Source organism: Xenopus laevis, chromosome 1L (genome assembly GCF_017654675.1).
Source record: "Xenopus laevis strain J_2021 chromosome 1L, Xenopus_laevis_v10.1, whole genome shotgun sequence".
Lineage (NCBI taxonomy): Eukaryota > Metazoa > Chordata > Amphibia > Anura > Pipidae > Xenopus > Xenopus laevis.
In genome coordinates, this window is record NC_054371.1 from 63,729,313 (window position 1) to 63,749,151 (window position 19,839).

Sequence of the window (19,839 nt, forward strand, 5' to 3'; positions counted from 1 at the left end):
TGATTTAAAAAACAATTGTTTCACATACTGAATAGCCTATGTAAGTTGCAGCTTAAATTGAATTGGAACAACTGAAACGCCTGTTTAAATCATGCACAATGGTGGGAAATAATAATAATAATAATACCTTAGAGGAAGATTGTTTTAAAGAGCAGCATGAATGTGGGAGAACTAATTTTAGTGCTAGCAGTTGATGTTGGTATGATTCATTAGTGCTTCTGATGTGGAGGTAAACCACACTGGGATATTTTCACTGCAGCTTTTCTTGCCATTGTTATGTTATGTACTGACGTGGCATACTTTTTTGCTGAAGAAAAAGAACAATTCCATTTAATTGACATTTTTATTTATATATTGTCGTTTACAAGATAATTTATTGTTTATTCTTTTCTGTTTTGTTTGCCTTTGCATATCAGTCTTAGTAGGTGTATTTATCACACACAAGATCTGTAAAATGCCTTTGTAATTAGGTCTAGTGAAGCAATGACTGCATAAATCATTATAGTTTAGTCCCCAACTAAGGCCAAAATGCATGGGTCCCATTGAACACTTGCAATGCTTAGACTTTTGACATGAGTGTGCATTTATGTACAGTATGGGGCAGATTTACATACGGTCGAATATCGAGGGTTAATTAACCCTCGATATTCGACTGCCGAATGTAATCCTTCGAATATCTAATCGTTCGATACAAAGGATTTTAATACATCGATCGAACGATTATTCTTCGCCCTAAAAATTGTTAGAAAGCCTATGTGGACCTTCCCCATAGGCTAACATTGCACCTCGGTGGGTTTCGATTTTTAGTTTGAATCGTTCGATTCAAAGTCGTAGTCGAAAGTTGAAGTAGCCAATTCGATGGTCGAAGTAGCCAAAAAAACAAAACGAAATTCAAAGTTTTTTTTATTCTATTCCTTCACACGAGCAAAAGATGGGCCCCCAAGTGTGTATATTAATTCATAAAGACAAAGGGTTCCGTGGAATAGTGTATCTAAGTACAATGCAACATGTTGCAGTGGTACAATGTAAATTACAATGGGAAAAATTTGCACTAAATGGAAAGCAACATTACAGCCTGCTTTGTTCATATAGAATCCATTTAAGGTCAAGTTCTGCTTAACCTGTTCTGCCTTTACAAAGGGGTGCAGCACATATAAAGCAAACATACATGAATTTTCAAAATAAATTGAGTGGTTTATTCTGATAAATAATAATTATTTCCGTTCACACTGGGAACAGTAGAAGGATATTGTCCACAATTCTGCATTTTATCTACTAGAAAATTTCTTAAAGTCATTGGTAAAAAAAAAAAAACTACTACCAGTTGGATGCCTATCTGGTTCATCTGTTGAAATTAATTTAATGACCATGACTTCAAAATTGATTTCTCCCCTATAAACGTATCTAACTAATGTTTAATCTCCAATTAATCACTCATTACCACTTTGCTTGGCAAGAAACACCATAGCTTGGCTGGCTTTTCTGTTGGTGAATTGTCCTTTCTTCCAGCATCAGTGCATGTCCTCTTGTCACCTTTTCAGTTTCCGGATATGTTAAAGGGGAACGCCACACAAACATAACTTAAAGTAAACATAATTTCAAACAACTTTCCAATATCAGTTTAAAAATATTCAGACTTTTCATGATTTTTTATGGTTTGGAACAGTTCCCTAAGCCTAGCCTCCTGCTCTCCTGCTGATGTGTCTGACTACTTTGCTAAGCTAACTGACTACTGTTACTTTACTTTGTTACAATGTATCAGCAGTCATCTGTCCTTAGCCTGCATCCTCCAAACCCTACAAGCCCCTGCACACTGGATTTCAATAAGGAACAGAACATCATAGTGCAATGCATTGTGGGTTATGTAGTTCCTGCATGCTATCTGTAAGCTGTGGAGAAGTTGTGACAATTTGTAACATAAGTGTTTAGTCCCTCCTTACCTTGATTTCAGCATAGAAAATGGCATTTATTCATGCTTTTTGAAGAAACTGAAACTGTGATGGTATATTAGGGGTTTCTGTGTAATGTGGACCTCCTTATTAAATTTTGGTTTGGAAGACAGAGTTCCCCTTTAATCACACAAAAATGTGTGTTCACTTCGACTGTATGTGTAGGTAATGTTTTCACAATTTCAAAGGCATGATTTTTCTAATATAAAAAATAAATTCATACAAGTGAGCATTTTTTGAGTTTGGTATAACAAAAGCACAATAGGTTGCACACAAGGAGCCCTCTTGCATTAATTTTTATTATAAGCAAATATAAAGTGCACATTTACAGTGGGTCTTTAAAGTATCCAGATATGGTAAAAAATTGACTGAACAACACAATCTTATCCTCCTCTCACAAGTACCAACAAGGCAGAATCAAATGTAAAATGAATTTGCTTCATCACTGTGCTTCATTTTTTTAGGGAATAAAAATCATTACAAAAACTGATAAGTGACTAAAATATTAATTTAGGTATATAGGGACAGTTTAGGCTGTGATAGAATGTGTGCTCCTATTAGTTTACAGTAACCCTTTTACAGCCACCACCTCCATGTTAATATGACATTTTTAATATCTAAGCATTGTTGTTTTCGTTTTGCTTCATGTGAAAAACTGTATCCAGCCATGCTTACATAAAAGTGAACCTGACCCCCCCCCCATGGTTTAATGTAATGAAAGGTGTAAAGATTGCTTGTAGCAACCAGTCATATGCTTGCCTTCAAACAGGTGACTAGGACATTCTACCTTTTAATTGATTGCATTTAGTTACTAGAATTAATGAAAGATTCTCAGAAATGATGATGGTTCTATTTTTTAAGTTACTCTGTGGGGTTATTTATTCAAATTTCTTTCTCTAGAAAACTCAAATTTAAATTTTGAAGATTTATTATACCCCAATGCTACAAAAAAACTGAATCCAAAAATCCGCCATCTCAGGTTGAGGTCCTGTATAACTCAATGGAAGAGGCACCTATCTCAATTTGAAGTTTTCATAGTCTGTGCTTGGTTTAGCAGAAAATCAGAATTTTTCAGGGACTTCGAGCAAAAACACGAATTCGGGATAAAACGCCCAAAAAAATCAAGTAAATCTGGAAATAGCCAGTAAAAATTTGAGTGATTCCGGTTTTTGCTACATATTACAGTTTTTCTATGATCGGATTGAATGGAATTTTTTTATTAATAAATAGGCTAAAATCGGGCATTAGAGTTTGGTCATGGTTTTTTTAAAAAAAAAAATTAGATAAATTCGGATTTTAGTAAATAACCCCCTGTACCTCTGTTTCATGTTTTGTCTTCTCATATGCCAACTGACACAAGATTGTGTTTACCAATGGTTTATTGGGAATTTTAAAACTGAATCTGACAGAGAATAGCATGTGTAAGTTAAACATGGCTGTGATTGGAATGAGAGCTATTTTACCTTTACCCATTTTGTGGTCCGTGAAACAACTACTATATACGTGACCATAGTTATTAGGGATATAGCGAACTGCCGATTTGGTGTTCGCGAACGCCGTTCGCGAACACCGGCAAAAAATGCAAACGTTCGCGAACAGTTCGCGAACTTCGAACACCGCTAAAATCGTTCGATTCGAACGATCAAAGGATTTTAATCGTTCGATCGAAGGATTTTCATTTGAATCGAACGATCAAAGCCATTCGATCGAATGCTTTTCATTGGATCCAATGCTTACAATCGTTCGAACGAATGGAAATCGTTCGATTTTTAGCGGTCGAAGGAATTCGAATGGTCGAACGATCGAACGCGAACTCAAACTGCGAACGTTCCCAAACGTTCGCGAACATTCGGCGGACGCGAACGGTCGATGTTCGCGCGAACTAGTTCGCGGGCGAACAGTGCGCTACATCCCTAATAGTTATGGATATTAATCACACGCTATTGTTGATAGTAAGGAAAATGTAGAAAAATTCTTAGGTTCTTCTAGAACTCACCAGTTTTGAAGGGAGGCCCAATTGCACCGCCCTGAACTCTCAGCTTAGAGAGCGGACCACCATATAAAGAAAAATGGCAGGCACTAGCAGAGACCAGTGTTCCAGGCAGGCTTGTCAAAATATATAGTAGTTTATTGTAGAACTCAAGGATACAACCTCACCAGATTACGCGTTTCATTTCTCTCAGATACTTAATCATATTCTTAGAGCCTATGATTAAGTATCTGTGAGATATGAAACGCGTAAGGTGGTGAGGTTGTAACCTTGAGTTCTACAATAAACTACTATATGTTTTGACAAGCCTGCCTGGAACATTGGTCTCTGCTAGTGCCTGCCCTTTATCTTTATACCATAGTTATGGATAGTTAAATAGCCTTAAGTTTCAAATATTAAAACTCACGTTTTATATCTTTTCAAAGGTTTATTTAGTGATCCTTTATATATTCATTAGCAGATACCTTTCTGCAGTGAAATTGCACCACAGCCAGCTCTGTTGGTCAGTCTCAGTGCTTTAATGATTGATGTTTGTATAAAAACATTTGATAGCCTCATATTTTTGTAATTCAGAGACAATTTTCTTTTACCCACACTTACTACGTTCAGGTCAGCTTTTGCATTTTTAAGCATGAGATACTGTTACTCTAAACAATCCATATAAAATACAAACATTAAAATCAAAATTGGCACAATATATCACCTGTAATTGAACTGGCAGGGAAATAATTATCAGTGAAATTCATCTGAACTGTATCTTAATATTAGAGAATACAGTTGTACTTTGCAAATTTCCTTTTAGAAAATGTGAACTTATAGAGTCATAATGACTGAGTTTAATTAGGGGTATTAATTAGTTGATTCAGATTCACCTGCACCCCATATGTAGAACAAGACCTTTTCTTTTAATGGACTGTGTATCATTTGTCACATGAGAGACTTCTGTAACCTTATAATGTATTCATTTATACCAAATAAGGTTGCCTTAATAGCATGGTAGTTGTTAGCAAGGTCATTAATCTTATCTTACTTATTAATCATTATGATTAATCTGTAGCTACACAATGTGGGGCAAAATAAAATTGCAAGAGCCACAAAATATTGTGCAATTCTGTTTTACTCTATCTGTGCAGTGTCTCCTAGATAATAAGAAGTATCCCTATACAAAATAATGATTTTCTTGTTTTTAATAATCTCGCCAATACCCTGAATGCTTTTCCCCCTGCACAACAATCCACTGAACACATTTGTCTTTTTTAACTTTCAAATACAACAGTTCTGCTGGCTAAACAAAATAAAAGTGTGTATGAGTAGCTAGGTCTGTATGGAATTAATATATCTGCTTGTGGGCCGTCCTTCTGTACAGTCTCCTCCCAATTTATACTATATTTTGACCAAAATACACTTCTACATTAATATATTAAGATATATCATTGATCAGAGTAAGTGTGCTATACAGTAATGTTTTTGGAGGAGTTAACTGAAATGGAAACATCTCCATTTTGGTAAAACAAAACAAAAAAACACACTTTGGCTTAATATTGATGAGAATAAATATACTTGAAATTTAATAAAAATGGCCTCTCATAGTTCCACTACCTCAAGAAGCTTGGTATATTAGAAGTTGTGGCATAAATTTATTCTTTTAAAGATTACCTCCATTACCACCCAAAATAAAAAAAAAATTGTGATCACAGGGTCACAGCCACTCCCTGGTGTAAATTTATCAAAGAGCGAAGTTCCGCCACTAGAGTGAAATTCCGCAGCTCTCGATTCATTTCTATGGGATTTTGAAAGGCGTATTTATCAATGGGAGAAAGTGAAAGTTCACCCTTTGATAAATACACCTATAAAAATCCCATAGAAATGAATGGAGAGTGGCGGAATTTCACTCTAGTGGCGGAACTTCACTATTAACTTCACTCTTTGATAAATATACCCCCCCTGTGTATTGTAGAGAATAAGGGCCACAAGATCTCTACTTAAGTATTGTGGAAAAGCCCATATTATGCAATTTTATCATTATATTACGAATGTTAAAACCATGCACAATGTTCTCCTTACAAAAAGTAAATGATCTTCAGCTTTATACAAACTGGCAGCTGGTATGACATTAGAGACTGAAAAAACTAAACTGCCATGGCCCACTGTATCATTCCCCAATGCACTGCACCAGTGTATCAGTTACTTCTTATCCCTAAAATTAGGCATTCACCGAATCCAGGATCCATTTTGGGATTTGGCCAAGACTCGACACTTAACAGATTGACATAAACAAGGAAGTCATATTTTTTTTACTAGTTTTTACTCTCTTTTCCCTTTGTTTCCCTAATTACATACAGTATGCAAATTAATGTTTGGATTTGGTTCGGTTTTCGGCTGAAACTTTTCACAAAGGATGCGGGATTATCTGGGAAATCATGACTGATCCCAACCATAATGAGCTGTCATCAAAAATCTATCTGTATCTGATTTATTTGAAGGCTGATAAACTGGCTTCTATTCAGTAGAAAGGTTCCTCAACCCTAAACAATTCTGTAAAAGAAAATGACTAAGGGCTTAAACCTATGGTTATAAGAGTTTGGTGGGAATGGCAGTGATCTCCGATTATTGGTTACTTTTATAAAAAGTATTCATGAAATAGATGCCTTTAAATTCTTTTTTTATGTTGTCTATATATTTATGTATTGCATATTGGTGTTTATTGAATCCATCCTGTTTATGTTAAAAAAAAAAAAGCACAAAACTGTGTAAAAATTTTAAAAATTTGAAATTTTGCAAAACACATTGAAGTCAATGGGTGTTTTTTCACTATGATTCAACATATCTATAGACTCTTTCTAGCTGTGACTTTTTTCACTTTTTTTCTATGGGCGCTTTTTCAATGCAAAATTTTGCGTCTGTTTTGTGAAAATGATAATGACATGCGGAATTTCACCCTGAATCCAAATCTGGTGAAACATTTCACACATCACTATTGTCTATGCATCTATTTAATTACATGCAATAAGGAAGGTGCTGTCCTGGATTTACTATAAGATGTTTGTAATGTTTTTGTTACATTTTTCATTTATTATTTGTTTAATAGTAGTGTCAGCGGTGCTTAGCCCTCCAGATTTTGCAAGCTTTCACCGCCCTCTTTTTTTTTTTTTTGCAAATTGCTACATATGGGCTGTTTTGTAGTGTGAATCAATCATGAATCAAAAAATCATATCATTTGTATAGTAATCTACAATGGGGTTTCCACTTTTTAGAGAATAAACAGGGCCTTCCCATATTTTTGTATTTTTTTGTTATTAATAACATTGGCATGAAGAATCATTTTCCCTGGCCAAGTGGCAGCCATATCAAACAATCATGTTAATTAAAATTTTGATGCATTCATGATGCTCCAGCTGCAGAGCAGAGGTTGGTTACGGCCAACTGCATCAATATGTTCATGGTACCATCTTAATTCTTAAAGTGATAGTAATTCAGGGTTTGGCTTTTAGTCTTGTCTCAAACAAATGCACGCTACAAAATTATTTTGATATTAAGATTGTCAGATGCAATGTTGGAGACCTTTTACTGGATATTTGCATGTTCTGTTCTGTTAGGTATTATAAATAATGATGTACATGTGCACACAATTTTTTATAAGAAAAAGCTCAGTATAACTTTAAAACTTGCTTTATTCCTTTCACATAATACAATTCCAGCCATACCATGATAGAAAAGGTTTTAAGTCATTCACAATGGGACACTATACTTTATGTTGATGCATATCTGTCTTGCTTCTATTCATTATGAGGGTATTCTGTTTGGTATATGTTGTGATACTGATGTTCCTTTCAGGATAGGGTGTGGGCCAATGTGGGAAAAAGTTTAAACTGCATTATTGCCATGACAGACAGACTACTTGAACAAGGCAATAGCACAAGAGAAAACAAAACTGAGTGTTCGTCTGAAGACCTCACGTCAGAACACAACGGTAAGATATCTTTTCCATTGTGTGCAAGCTATACTGCTACGGTGTCTTGATAGAAATTAAAAAATGAAGAAAGAGCAAACAATGGACTTTCCTAGAATAAGTGCTGACAGAGATATCTGAGCAGCCATGTGTTTCCCTGATAGAAAGCTATTCATCAAATTGTATCGCCCTTTTATTGCCAGAAATGCTACCTAGACTCGTTTTTGTTGAGCTTCAAACAAGAACGATGTTTGCTTTTCAATCTTAGTCACTGAGTCATAGTTTAATGTACAAAACATATTGTTCTGGCAGTAGAGTTAAAGAATACAGTGAAGCTTCTCTGTGTTAAATTGGTGTTAAAAATAGCATGCTCCAAAGCTCTCAAAGTTCTCTGCCTTTTGCAATAAAAATTGCATAATAGAATTTTGACATACTGCTCATACACAAAAACAATTCATATCTAAAAATCCATAACCTTAAAAAGTTATATTAGGTACAGGTATGGCATCTGTTATCTGGAAACCAATTATCCAGAAATCCCCAAATTACAGAAAGGCCATCTCCCACTGACTCAGTTTTAATCAAATAATGCTAAAAATAATGCTAAAACAGTACCTTGTACTTGATCCCAGCTAAGATATAATTGATCCTTATTGGAGGCTAAATACTTCTAGTGGGTTTATTTAATATTTGAATTTTTAAACCATGACTCTATTGACTCCTTATATATAAAAAAAAAAATTATAGTTTGCTCAATGAGATGCTTTTAAACCCTGTATCAGGGGAAATGTATGATAGATGATACTGTATGTATAATTTCACATTTAAGTTTATTTATGTGTATAAAAGAAATGCATTTCTAGAACTCCATATAGTCTATGATCCCTTCCACTAATAGGGTTAACGTGAACACCTTTCTCATGTTGAGCAGGACCGTTGAATAATTACTGATAATGAATGTAACAAAAATGACAGACCTCTCATTTCACCTGGAAAAAGGCTAAACTGAACTATTTTTTATAAATAGCATATACGATTTTTTTTATAAATATGATAATGCATATCTATCACTTTCATTTCGGGGAGGTTTAGAATGCAGCCACATAGGGTGCTTTATTGGATCTTAACTAAATATAAAAAGCCAAGCCACATAGAAGAGAATTATGCCTGCTGCACATTTAAAGCACACAGTGGTGTTTTCCAAATAAAATAGCCTGTTAAACAAATACAAATAGTACAATTAAACTCTGCCATTCAAAATCATTGCAATGCTCCAGAATTCAAAGGAGTTACTTCTTGAAAAACCTTGGAATTGTGAATTATAGTTCAGCGCCATCTATTGGTTTTTCCTAGGAGTTACCTCATACTAAATATCTCTATTTTCTACTTGTTTGGTATCAATGCTGTAGCTTGCTTAATCAGTGTGAAAAGAAGACATTTTAAGATGTCGGCAAAGCTTCAAATTCATATTAATATTACTGTGTTAAGCAGCAGGACAAACAATAGGTAAATGTTAGTTTGCCTTTGATAAAAATCATTGTAAAATTTTCTTAGAATTCAGTGGAATGGATCATGTCATCATTGCCCAGGGTTGGACTGGGCTCAGTGGCCCACGGCCCTTGTGGGCACTGCCGGCCCAGACCTACTATTGACGCTGCCCCTGACCAATTGCATCCGACTCAACTGTCGGATGAAGACGCAACATGTAGCGTTCGCATCTGACAGTCATGTCGGATGCAAGCAGCTTCTAAGTGCAACATTTGTATTACTTACATTAGATTCAGCACATCCGACGTGGTGCCTGTGATTAGTCTCATTGTCCTCGGAATGGAATGTATCGCAAGTAAAATCGCCCGTGGAGTTCTACCCTTAAACTGAAACAGTTGTGTATCAGTATGGGCAGTATGGGTAGTATGGGTATCATTCTTATGATCCAGTAACACATAGCAGCCAATCAGCATATAGATTTTACTGTATATTGCAGTTAGAATAATGAAAACAAACTGCTGGTGGATTGGTATGGTTTTCCTAACCAAACCAATTGTTTTCCATGTTACTGCCTAATCCAGTTTCCGGCTTGGTGTTAGAAATGGCTTGGTCAGTAAGTGGTCCAGTGGTCACACCTGCTGCTGAATAAGAAACATATTTAGTGAGCAACTATCATATTATAAGTGTGTCAATATTCGGTAATAATGTGTGGAACTGTAAGGAGTTGCAACATCTAATGAATTCCACAGGCTGCAGATAATTTCATTTTAAGTGAGGTGGTTTGCATAATATCTTTATGCATTCAGTGTTGTCTCAGCACGGCTCCAGACACTGCTTTCATGATGCCTCTTTTCTACATGCTTTGATCACTATCTTTTTTCTGTCATGCAGGAGACTGGTATGAACAGCTGCACCCTCTGATAATTACACTAAAGGACTGCGTGGAAGAAGTGGTAGATCGAGCAAAGAAATCAATGACTTTTGTTGTTTTTCAAGAGCTTGCATGTGGCTTGCCTCAGTGTTTGCAGCTCACTTTTAGAAGAGATGTTGTTTTCAGCCAAGCAGTAAGTTCCCAGTATAAACTAAGAGTACATGTTCCTAAGCATTTGATCAAACAGACAGTCTGTAAGATTCACCATATTTAATAGTCCTCCTTATTGTTCCAGTACTTGGTAAAATGAAGTAAAATGAAAAGAGAGGAAGAGAAAACTGTGTGCAGTTTTGGAATTACCTGTTACTTCTTATAATTTAATATTTTATTGCATGCATGTATTTGAATATGAATTATGTATAGGATATTTAACCTTTTCAAAAAGGCTCCAGGTATGCAGCTATTTTTAAGTTTTATGCTTTATGCAGCATTTGATAGGATTTGCCATCGGTGAGCTACAACCAGTCAAATTTTGAGTGTTTTAGTGTGTATGTATTCAAAAGAGTTCACACCTAAACTCAAGCTTCAGTTGTTTATTACATGCCATTTTCCACAGTGAAATGGTGTGACACAAACACTTGTATAAATAATGCAAGAATCAATAATATACAGTTACATCATTAAATTGGGTTAGAAAAAGACCAATGCTCATCAAGTTTAACCCCTCCAAATGATCTCCAGTGCACATACAGTATATATACACATACTTATACAGACCTACATATCATCTCAAATATATACCTATTCCTATAGCAACTAACTGTAGATATTAGTATCGCAAGAGGGTTACTAAGCTGAAATAATTTGCTGTAAAAAATAAAAGTACACTTTTTCAAATGTGAAAATGACTTAACAGTGTATACACAATAATCTACTTTACACCGAGACCCTGCCAAGTTTTATACAGACACTGTGAATTGTAAGGGATTAAGTTGCTCATGTGATTTTCCCTGTTAGACAAGTTGACTTTAACTACCTGTATGGTTTGAACAGTGTATTATATGTGTAACATGAAAGGGTCTCTTTGCCTTGATTTGTGTTTCCGAATTGTTTTTCTCTAATGTATATATTATTGAGTGAAAGAATAATATAATTTGTAGATTTTCTTCCAACCAACATCTATGAAAGTGTTACTGTCCCAATTTATAGCTTTTTTATGTCTTTCCTACATGCCAGTATCTAGATAGCTAGCCACAACCCTTATTGTACCATTTCAAATCTATCCTGTTCTGTTCTACTTAAATTAAAATACATAAAAAATGGATAGTGCTTTTCATGATTAAGGGATTGACCAGTTGAGCAGGGCTTTAAATAGAAGTTCCAGTAGTATAGGCACAACTATCTTGGTTACCTAGCCTGCATAGGCATGTTAATTATTTTACTGTACTAGCTTAATTAAACCAGAACATTGATTTCAGAAAGAAACAAACATTTGTACAAGAACAGAAGGAATTATAAATACATAACCGTTTTAGTTTGTGCATTCATGGACTGTGAATTGAAATATACAGTAGAAAGTTCTAGAAATGTATCCTAATAAAACCTTTAACCTTCCTTGCTGGTATTATTTTCTATGACAAATGAAGGTTTACACATACATGGAATTTGAGAAATACATTACTATGTGACTTAAGAAATCATTTTCTTGTTAATAGTATCTTTAATTGTATGTGATTAACATAATTATGTAGTTAGGGATAAAGGGCGCACAACAAAACCGGTGAATAAACAGAACTGCAATTAAGTCTATATTAAATATGTAGACATCTGTTTTCAATTATGTACCAAATATATGAGCTAAGTAGAATAAAGTCATGTGATTTATGTCCTTTTTAAGCCATACACCTACTGTTGCTTTTTTATACCAGCCACTTAATCTTATTCAGTGTAATATTGTTCCGCAGTTCTGCATAACATGTTTAATTATCACCACCCTAGTCTGAACACAAAATGAATATTATTACATTTCAGCCAAATTTCACTCTCTTTATTTTCAGCTTTCAGGACTGACCTGTGGTTTTATAATCAAGCTACATTCAAGTTTACACAATGAAGCCTTTCTGCATCAGCTTCATACTGTGGGGTTACTTGTCCAATATGAAGGTCTACTGAGTACATACAGTAAGTGTAGCAGCTTGCACCTGCATCTTATTGTGTATATTTGTATTCCTATTGTATAGAAAGTATTAAAGCCTGCATGATTATAAATGTTTTTTTATTATTATTTTTAATATCAAGTATTACAGCAATGCTCAATAATAGGGAAAAAACAACTACAGAAAAGAAAAAAAAAACAGAAAAGTACATATTGAAGAGTGCAGTACCAGTTAGGATTAGAGAAAAAACTAATTTTGAGGTAAAAAAGAGACACTGGTTTCGAGGAGATGAGTTTGACCCCTTTTCTTCTAGTCTTGAAGTTGACAAGTCACTTAAAGAAGAACTAAAGCTAAACTAAAGAAGTATGGTATAAATGTTGTGCATTGTGTTTTAAACTTTTGTACCAGCCCAAGGCAACCACATCCCATAGCAGTAAAGATCTGTCTCTCCAAAGATGCCCCAGTAGCTCCCCATCTTCTTTTCTGCTGACTCACTGCACATGCTCTGTGCTGCTGTCACTCACTGAGCTTAGGGACCCACACATAGGCGGATGGTGATTTTTTTGTTTTGGTAGGCTAAAAAATGGTAAGTATCTACAGCCATATGAAAAAGTTTTGGAACCCCTATTAGCCTGCAAAATAATTTACTCCACTTTCAACGAAAAAGATAACAGAGGTATGTCTTTCATTTCCCAGAAACTGGGGTGTTTTCTTTAGTGAAGCAGTATTCATTTGTTTGAAATTAAATCAAATGTGAAAAACTGGCTCTGCAAAAATGTGGGTACCCTTGTAATTTTGTTAATTTGAATGCATGTAACTGCTCAATTCTGATTACTGGCAACACCAAATTGGTTGGGTTAGCTCCTTAAAGGAACAGTAACAGTAAGTGTTTCAAAGTTATGCAAATATCACGTACTGTTGCCCTGCACTGGTAAAACTGATCTGTTTGCTTCAGAAACACTACTATAGTTCATATAAACAAGCTGCTGTGGAGCAATGGCGGAAATTGAAAAACGGCTATATGGTACATTTTAAACTAATGGATAACAGATAACACCATTAGGCAAACAGAGCTTATTTGCTATATGCTGTGTAACCTGTGCCTTTTCTCCTTTGAATGGCTGCCCCCATTGTACACAGCAGCTTATTTATATAAACAATAGTAGTGTTTCTTTAGCAAACACAACAGTTTTACCAGTGCAGGGCAACACATAATATTGCATTATATTTTCATTACTTTAAAACACTTTTATTTGTTGATGTTACTATTCCTTTAAGCTTTGAACTTCATAGGCAGGAGTGTCCAATCAAAAGAAAAGTGACCAACTGCAAGTTGTGCTTCTGTTTGACTCTGAAGAGTGACAGCATGGGATCCTCAAAGCAACTCTCAAAAGATCTGAAAACAAAGATTGTTCAGTATCATGGTTTAGGGGATGGCTACAAAAAGCTGTCTCAGAGGTTTAAACTGACAGTTTCAACTGTAAGGAATGTAATCAGGAAAGGAAAGTGCTTTGGACTGCTGAGACAACAATGGAGTTATTTGGCTATAACAAAAAGAGCTTTGCATGGCGGAAGAAGAACACGGCATTCCACGAAAAACACCTGCTACCTACTGTCACATTTGGTGGAGGTCCCATCATTCTGTGGGGCTGTGTGGCTAGTTCAGGGACTACTAGGGCCCATGTTAAAATCCAGGGTCGGATGAATTCAATGAATGAATTCAGGATGAATTCAACCCAATATCGACAAATTCTACAGGATAATGTTCAAGCATCAGTCACAAAGTTGAAGTTCTGCTGCAGGGGTTGGATATTCCAACAAGACAATGACCCTAAACACACTGGGAAATCTACAAAGACATTTATGCAGAGGGACAAGTACAATATTCTGGAGTCCCCCGACTTGAATATCATGGAAAATCTATGGGATGATTGAAGCAGACTCTCCATGCTCGGCAGCCATCAAATTTAACTGAACTGGAGAGATTTTGTATGGACCAATGGTCAAAAATACTGCCATCCAGAATCCAGGCACTCATCAAAGTATAGGAGGTGTCTAGAGGCTGTTATATTTGTAACTAAGTATTGATGTAATATCTCTGTTGGGGTGCCCAAATTTATGCACCTGTCTCATTTTGTTATGATGCATATTTTCTGTTAATCCAATAAACGTTATGTCACTGCTGAAATACTGCCATAAGGCATGTTATATATTAAAAGGAAGTTGCTATGACAAAACAAAAAAATGACAAACAAAACTCCAAAGAATTAAGAGGGGTTCCCAAACTTTTTCATATGACTGTATCTGCAATGACCATCAATACTATAGACTTACCAACAATGTTTTTTTGTCACACACATGTTGATAACTCAGTGCAGGGTAACAGAAAAAAAACAATTTTTTAAAACAAATTATGTGGTCTTTTAAGGTTGAATTTTTTTTCCACTCTATTCAGTCATGTTAGATGGATTCCATATCTTATCTTACTTTCAACTCCCAATATGTATTTTTTTGTCCCCACACTTGTTTTGTTTTTTCTATTACATGCTAGCATGCCCAGCCCTTGGCAGCATTAGCCCCCAGCAAAAACCTCTCCAGCAAGGCAGTTCCCTTACTACCCAGCAGAATTATATCTCTTACACAATAAACACAAACTATCATTCCCTGGTAATATAAACCCATACAGCCCCAAAGGATCTTGATCCCAGACTTTTCACACACCTTCACTTCTCTTCATGGGATCCCCAGTTCAGTGATTTCTCCGTGTAGCTCCGCCCACTGCTGGCTGGTCTAAACTTACACTGGGAAGCAGGGCAGGCAAGTGCAGCAGAGTCTGAGAGTAAGGATTTAACTCATCTACCAGCAAGGTGGAGTACATTATGGATAGATTATTACAGTCTAACCCTTGCATCTGTTCACATGTTAACGCTGCTTATTGAAGTTGACAGTGCCACGATAATGTAAGTTTTTCACCTGCTGACTCCCTGAGTTTTTTAGTTAGTTACTTGTGTAGCATAATGCTTATGTTTGGGGTGGCTTAGCCTTCCCCAGCCTTCATTAAAATCCGCCTATGGACCCACAATATAGAGTAGATAATATAAATGTCAAAATATAAGGCTCATTAGTAATTAATACAGATAATTACTACATGGCAGCAAAGAAATCAGTGCAACTAGCATTATAATTTAATATCAGCTTTGTAGCATCAGTTTATATTTTAGACCAACCTAATTTTTTGCTTGATAATTTGCGACAGCACTTAAGCTTAGCTCCTCAACAGCTGCCCAGAGCCCACTAAACATGTGAGTGTCACAGACACTAACCAGATGGTGACCCCCTGTGACAAGTTTTAAGTCCTGGATCATTGTTGCGATAAGTTCAGTATATAAAATGTGGCATTTCTGGCTATATAAATTTTTTGGGTTTAGTTCTCCTTTAAAAGAGTTGATCACCTTTTAAGTTAACTTTTAGCATGATGTACAGAGAGTGATATTCTGAAACAATTTGCAATTGGTCTTGATTTTTTTATTTGTGTTTTTTTAATTAACACTGTTCAGCAGTTCAGCAACAATCTGGTTGCTAGGGTCCAAATTACCTTAGCAACCAGGGAGTGGTTTGAATGAGAGTCTGGTATATTAACACTAGAGGGCCTGAATGAAAAAAAAGTTATAAATAAGCAATAAATAGTAACACTAATAACACAAATAGTTTTTTTGGTTGCTGAGGCAGATGTAGAAGGCAAATAATTCAAAAACTATAAAGAAGACCAATTGAAAAGTTGCTTGGAATCTGCCATACTTTAGTATATAGAAATTTAATGTAAAGGTGAACAACCCCTTTAATTTTCCCATTAGTAGATTCATTAATTAGTAAACATAGATGCATTAATATAAATTTTAGATACTGAATTATATGAAGTCTACTGAAAGTGATACACACAAAATTAAAGAATGATGAGTGCGTTGTAAATGTTAATGAGATTATGTTGGGAGGAATTAGGGAAATAATAGATCATTGCTTGAATTGTCAACTTTCTGGACTTCTAACTGCGTGGCCTGCAGGTTAGTCTTTTTACACTGTATAGTGCATCATCATACAAAACAGGAACAAATAGTGTAAAATCAAATAAAACATCCTAAATACAATGCAATATTGCATTCACGTACAAAACCCATATTGTACATACACGAACAGTCCAGCTTCATTTGAACTCCAAACTTTTGACTGTTCACTGTATAGATAGGAAGCTGAAAAGTGAGCTTCTAGGACATCATTAATGATGTCCCCTGTTGCTTGCCATAGTAGGATAGAAAAGTATTTTATTGTCTGCAAAGCACATTGCACTGTCCACAAACCACATTTGGCTGGTAAATATTTCAAGCAAGTTGCAGTTTGCACTGCAAAGTACAGTCAGGCTACAATTTCCACTGGGACATTGAAGCAATTTAATACAAACTAATTTTTAAAGTAAAATACCAAAACAAACTTTTTTTTTTATAGTAAAGTAGCATCCTGTGTATTGCAGGTGATTTCCATGTACAAGTGATTACTCTGCAACTCCATAGAGGTGAATAAGTGTCTCCATTGTCTGATCCTCTGCTCATACTGTATAAAATGTTTCAGCTTACATTTGCACATGAAATCTTCAGGGAAAATAGTAAATGGCCATAGAGGGAAAAATGGTTCCATGCATGCAAACATTGTACTTTGCTTTCACAGTGTACAGTCATTTTGACTGGAATATTTAAATGAGGGTACAACATTTTAACTCTTAATAGTACCATGTTTGAATGTTACGCATTGGTTGCACTTAGCTTGTAGAGGCAGTGGCATATCTACAGAGGGTGTAGATATGTGCGGTGGGGGGCCCATGACAAAGGGGAACACAGGTGACCTGCACCGGGCAAAACCATGTATGCCATGGGTCACAAATGATTTAATTTGGAAAGGGGGTGTGTGAAAATTACATTTGGGGGGGGGGCATAGGCTACCTAACTTGCTCCACTGGTCAATGTAATATATTTTGCCTTTTTGCAACTGTAACCACCTCCTTGGTTGCCTGTATTTCACTATAGCCAAGTGCACAATGATTTGTTTTCCTCTTGAGATCATTTAATCTCATCTGAAGTCTATGGGTTTTTGTAGAATTGTATTTATCAGTGGATGAAAGTTAGTAAGGAAGAGTTCACTCTTTGATAAATACACTTCTAAAAATCCCAAAGGAATGCATTTTCTGTGGTAAACTCACATTTTGAGAAATCTGCTTTATGTAGATTTTTATGTAAAATTCGGCCAGATTAACAGGACTTTGGAAAAGGTGAACATCCCCATTAATTTATTTCCTGCCTTAGTATTTCACAAGCCACTTAGAAAGTTATTGTCATAGAGAATATCATGAACTGCAATACAAAGTTTCCTGACATAGTCATGAGCACCAGTCCCCATGGACCACATAGAACTTTGTTGCTCACTCTAATAGAAGTATATTTTTTTGCAGTAAGGAAGATTGAGAGCTCTACACATATGATATACCTATTAGACTTCTTCTGTTTTTATCCTCTCATGCATGCAAGTGCATCAAGTGCTGTTTTCATTGATAGTACTCCATAGGTGTATTCATCTTCAGCAACATAAAGGGTTCTTCAATGTGACAGCGGTAAAATTATAAAAATTCTCTGAAAGATGAGGTGGTAATAGCAGGTTCCCATAATGCCTTCAGAAATCCTTCTTGGAAAGTAAGATAGACATGGTTTATACAAGGGGAATGTATGATAAAGTGTTTTCCTCAGACTAAATTAGGCTGACAGCCACTTCATATGATTCTGGTATTTTATGAACCATAAGGGCTCTTACAGACAAGCGTTTTTAGCTGCACTTCCCTGCGTTCCGCCGCAGGGGAGCGCAGGAGTAGACGGACTGAATTCTTTTCAATGGTGCTGTACTCACACAGACGGACCTAAGTGCCAAACGCAGGTTGGGACGCAGCATGTTGCATTTTTCTTGCATTTGGCGCTTACATGCGTCTGTGTGAGTACAGCCCCATTGAAAAGAATTCAGTGAGTCTACTCCCGTGCTCCCCTGCGGCTGAATGCATGAAACCGGAACGCAGGGGAACTAAAGTAAAAATGCTCGTCTGTAAGAGCCCTTAGCTTCTTATGCAAGAAAGGGGAAACTCTGCGCTCAACCTTTTCCTTAAATCTGTTACCTTAAATAGCCGCCCACACCAGAGGTGCAGGTTAATTGATCCCAAATAATAAGTGAGTGCTGCAACTTGCTCATTATGTGCATGTGTGTGAAGTCAGATTGAGAGGTGCCTACATCAGAAGCTCATTATACACATGCATGCTACACAACATGGCTACTCACACCAAGAGCTCCCTCCCAGTGCGGGTTCTTGAACTAAACAGAACAAACATGGAAATTGATCCTGCTCAATATTTTGTCTTTCTGAGGTAGAGAATTCCCAGTTACGTAGAGGATCCTAGTGCACAGACAAACAGAAGTCCATTATGCAGGGGAATTATCTTAGCTCTGGTAATCACCCACCGTGTAAGGACCAAACATAGAGTAGTTTCAATTTTCCTGCTTTCCCTGTTTAACTAAAAAAAAAAAATGTATTTGTGATGAAAAAAAAATTGGCACAAGCCCTATTCATTGAACTCATGCTGAAAAGAGGGTATACTGCCCTTTATTTTTAAATCAATTATAGCCATTAAGGAGAAAATTACATAGTATTCCCACTCAATAAAAATGGCAAAGAAATAGCTTTTGAAATGTAGCCTTTACCATCCCTTGTCTATAGGCTTGTCAATATGTTTGAAAGTAATTTAAAGTGGACCTGTCACCCAGACACTAAAATCTGTATAATAAAAGTCCTTTTCAAATTAAACATTAAATCCAATTTCTATTTTTTATTAAAACATTCATAGCTGTTGTACGCTCATTTATAAATCTCAACTGTCAATCAAATATTGTCTGCCCCTCCTCTATGCCCTGGGCATAGAGGCGGGGCAGACAATTACTTTCACTTTCCATTCACCACTTACTAGATATCACTGCTCTCCACACATTCCCCTGTTCTCTTCACCATTTTATTGTGTAGCCAGGGCATGGGGTTGGACATCGGGTACCTCATTCTGGTGCACAAACAAGATTCTGAGATGATACAAGGCTTGCCTTAATAGCAGTGTCCACAAAATGGCTCCTGCCTGCTTGTTTTAATTATGAATTCCCAGACTGAAAGAAGAAAGATTCAAATAGTTTATATAGTGTAATTTAAGTTCATTATGCTTGACTAATGTGATAAAATAGGATTTTGAATATTTTTTTTGGGTGACAGGTCCACTTTAAGTACAATGCTTTAAGTCTAATGACGTATATATACAGTATGCACAGTGTGAACATGCATGTAGCTTGCAAATACATTGCTGGCTATG

At 36.0% G+C, this 19,839-nt stretch overlaps 1 protein-coding gene across 5 annotated transcripts in view; it reads left to right on the forward strand.

Moving 5' to 3' along the window:
- LOC108699497 (type II inositol 3,4-bisphosphate 4-phosphatase) overlaps nt 1-19,839 on the forward strand; it is a 308,688-nt gene that overhangs the window by 249,511 nt on the left and 39,338 nt on the right. For all 5 annotated transcript variants that reach the window (XM_041589702.1, XM_018231625.2, XM_041589710.1 and 2 more), the window contains 3 exons: nt 7,774-7,909; nt 10,268-10,440; nt 12,305-12,428. In XM_041589702.1, coding sequence (XP_041445636.1) covers nt 7,774-7,909; nt 10,268-10,440; nt 12,305-12,428 — 433 coding nt within the window. The remainder of the gene's footprint in view (nt 1-7,773; nt 7,910-10,267; nt 10,441-12,304; nt 12,429-19,839) is intronic.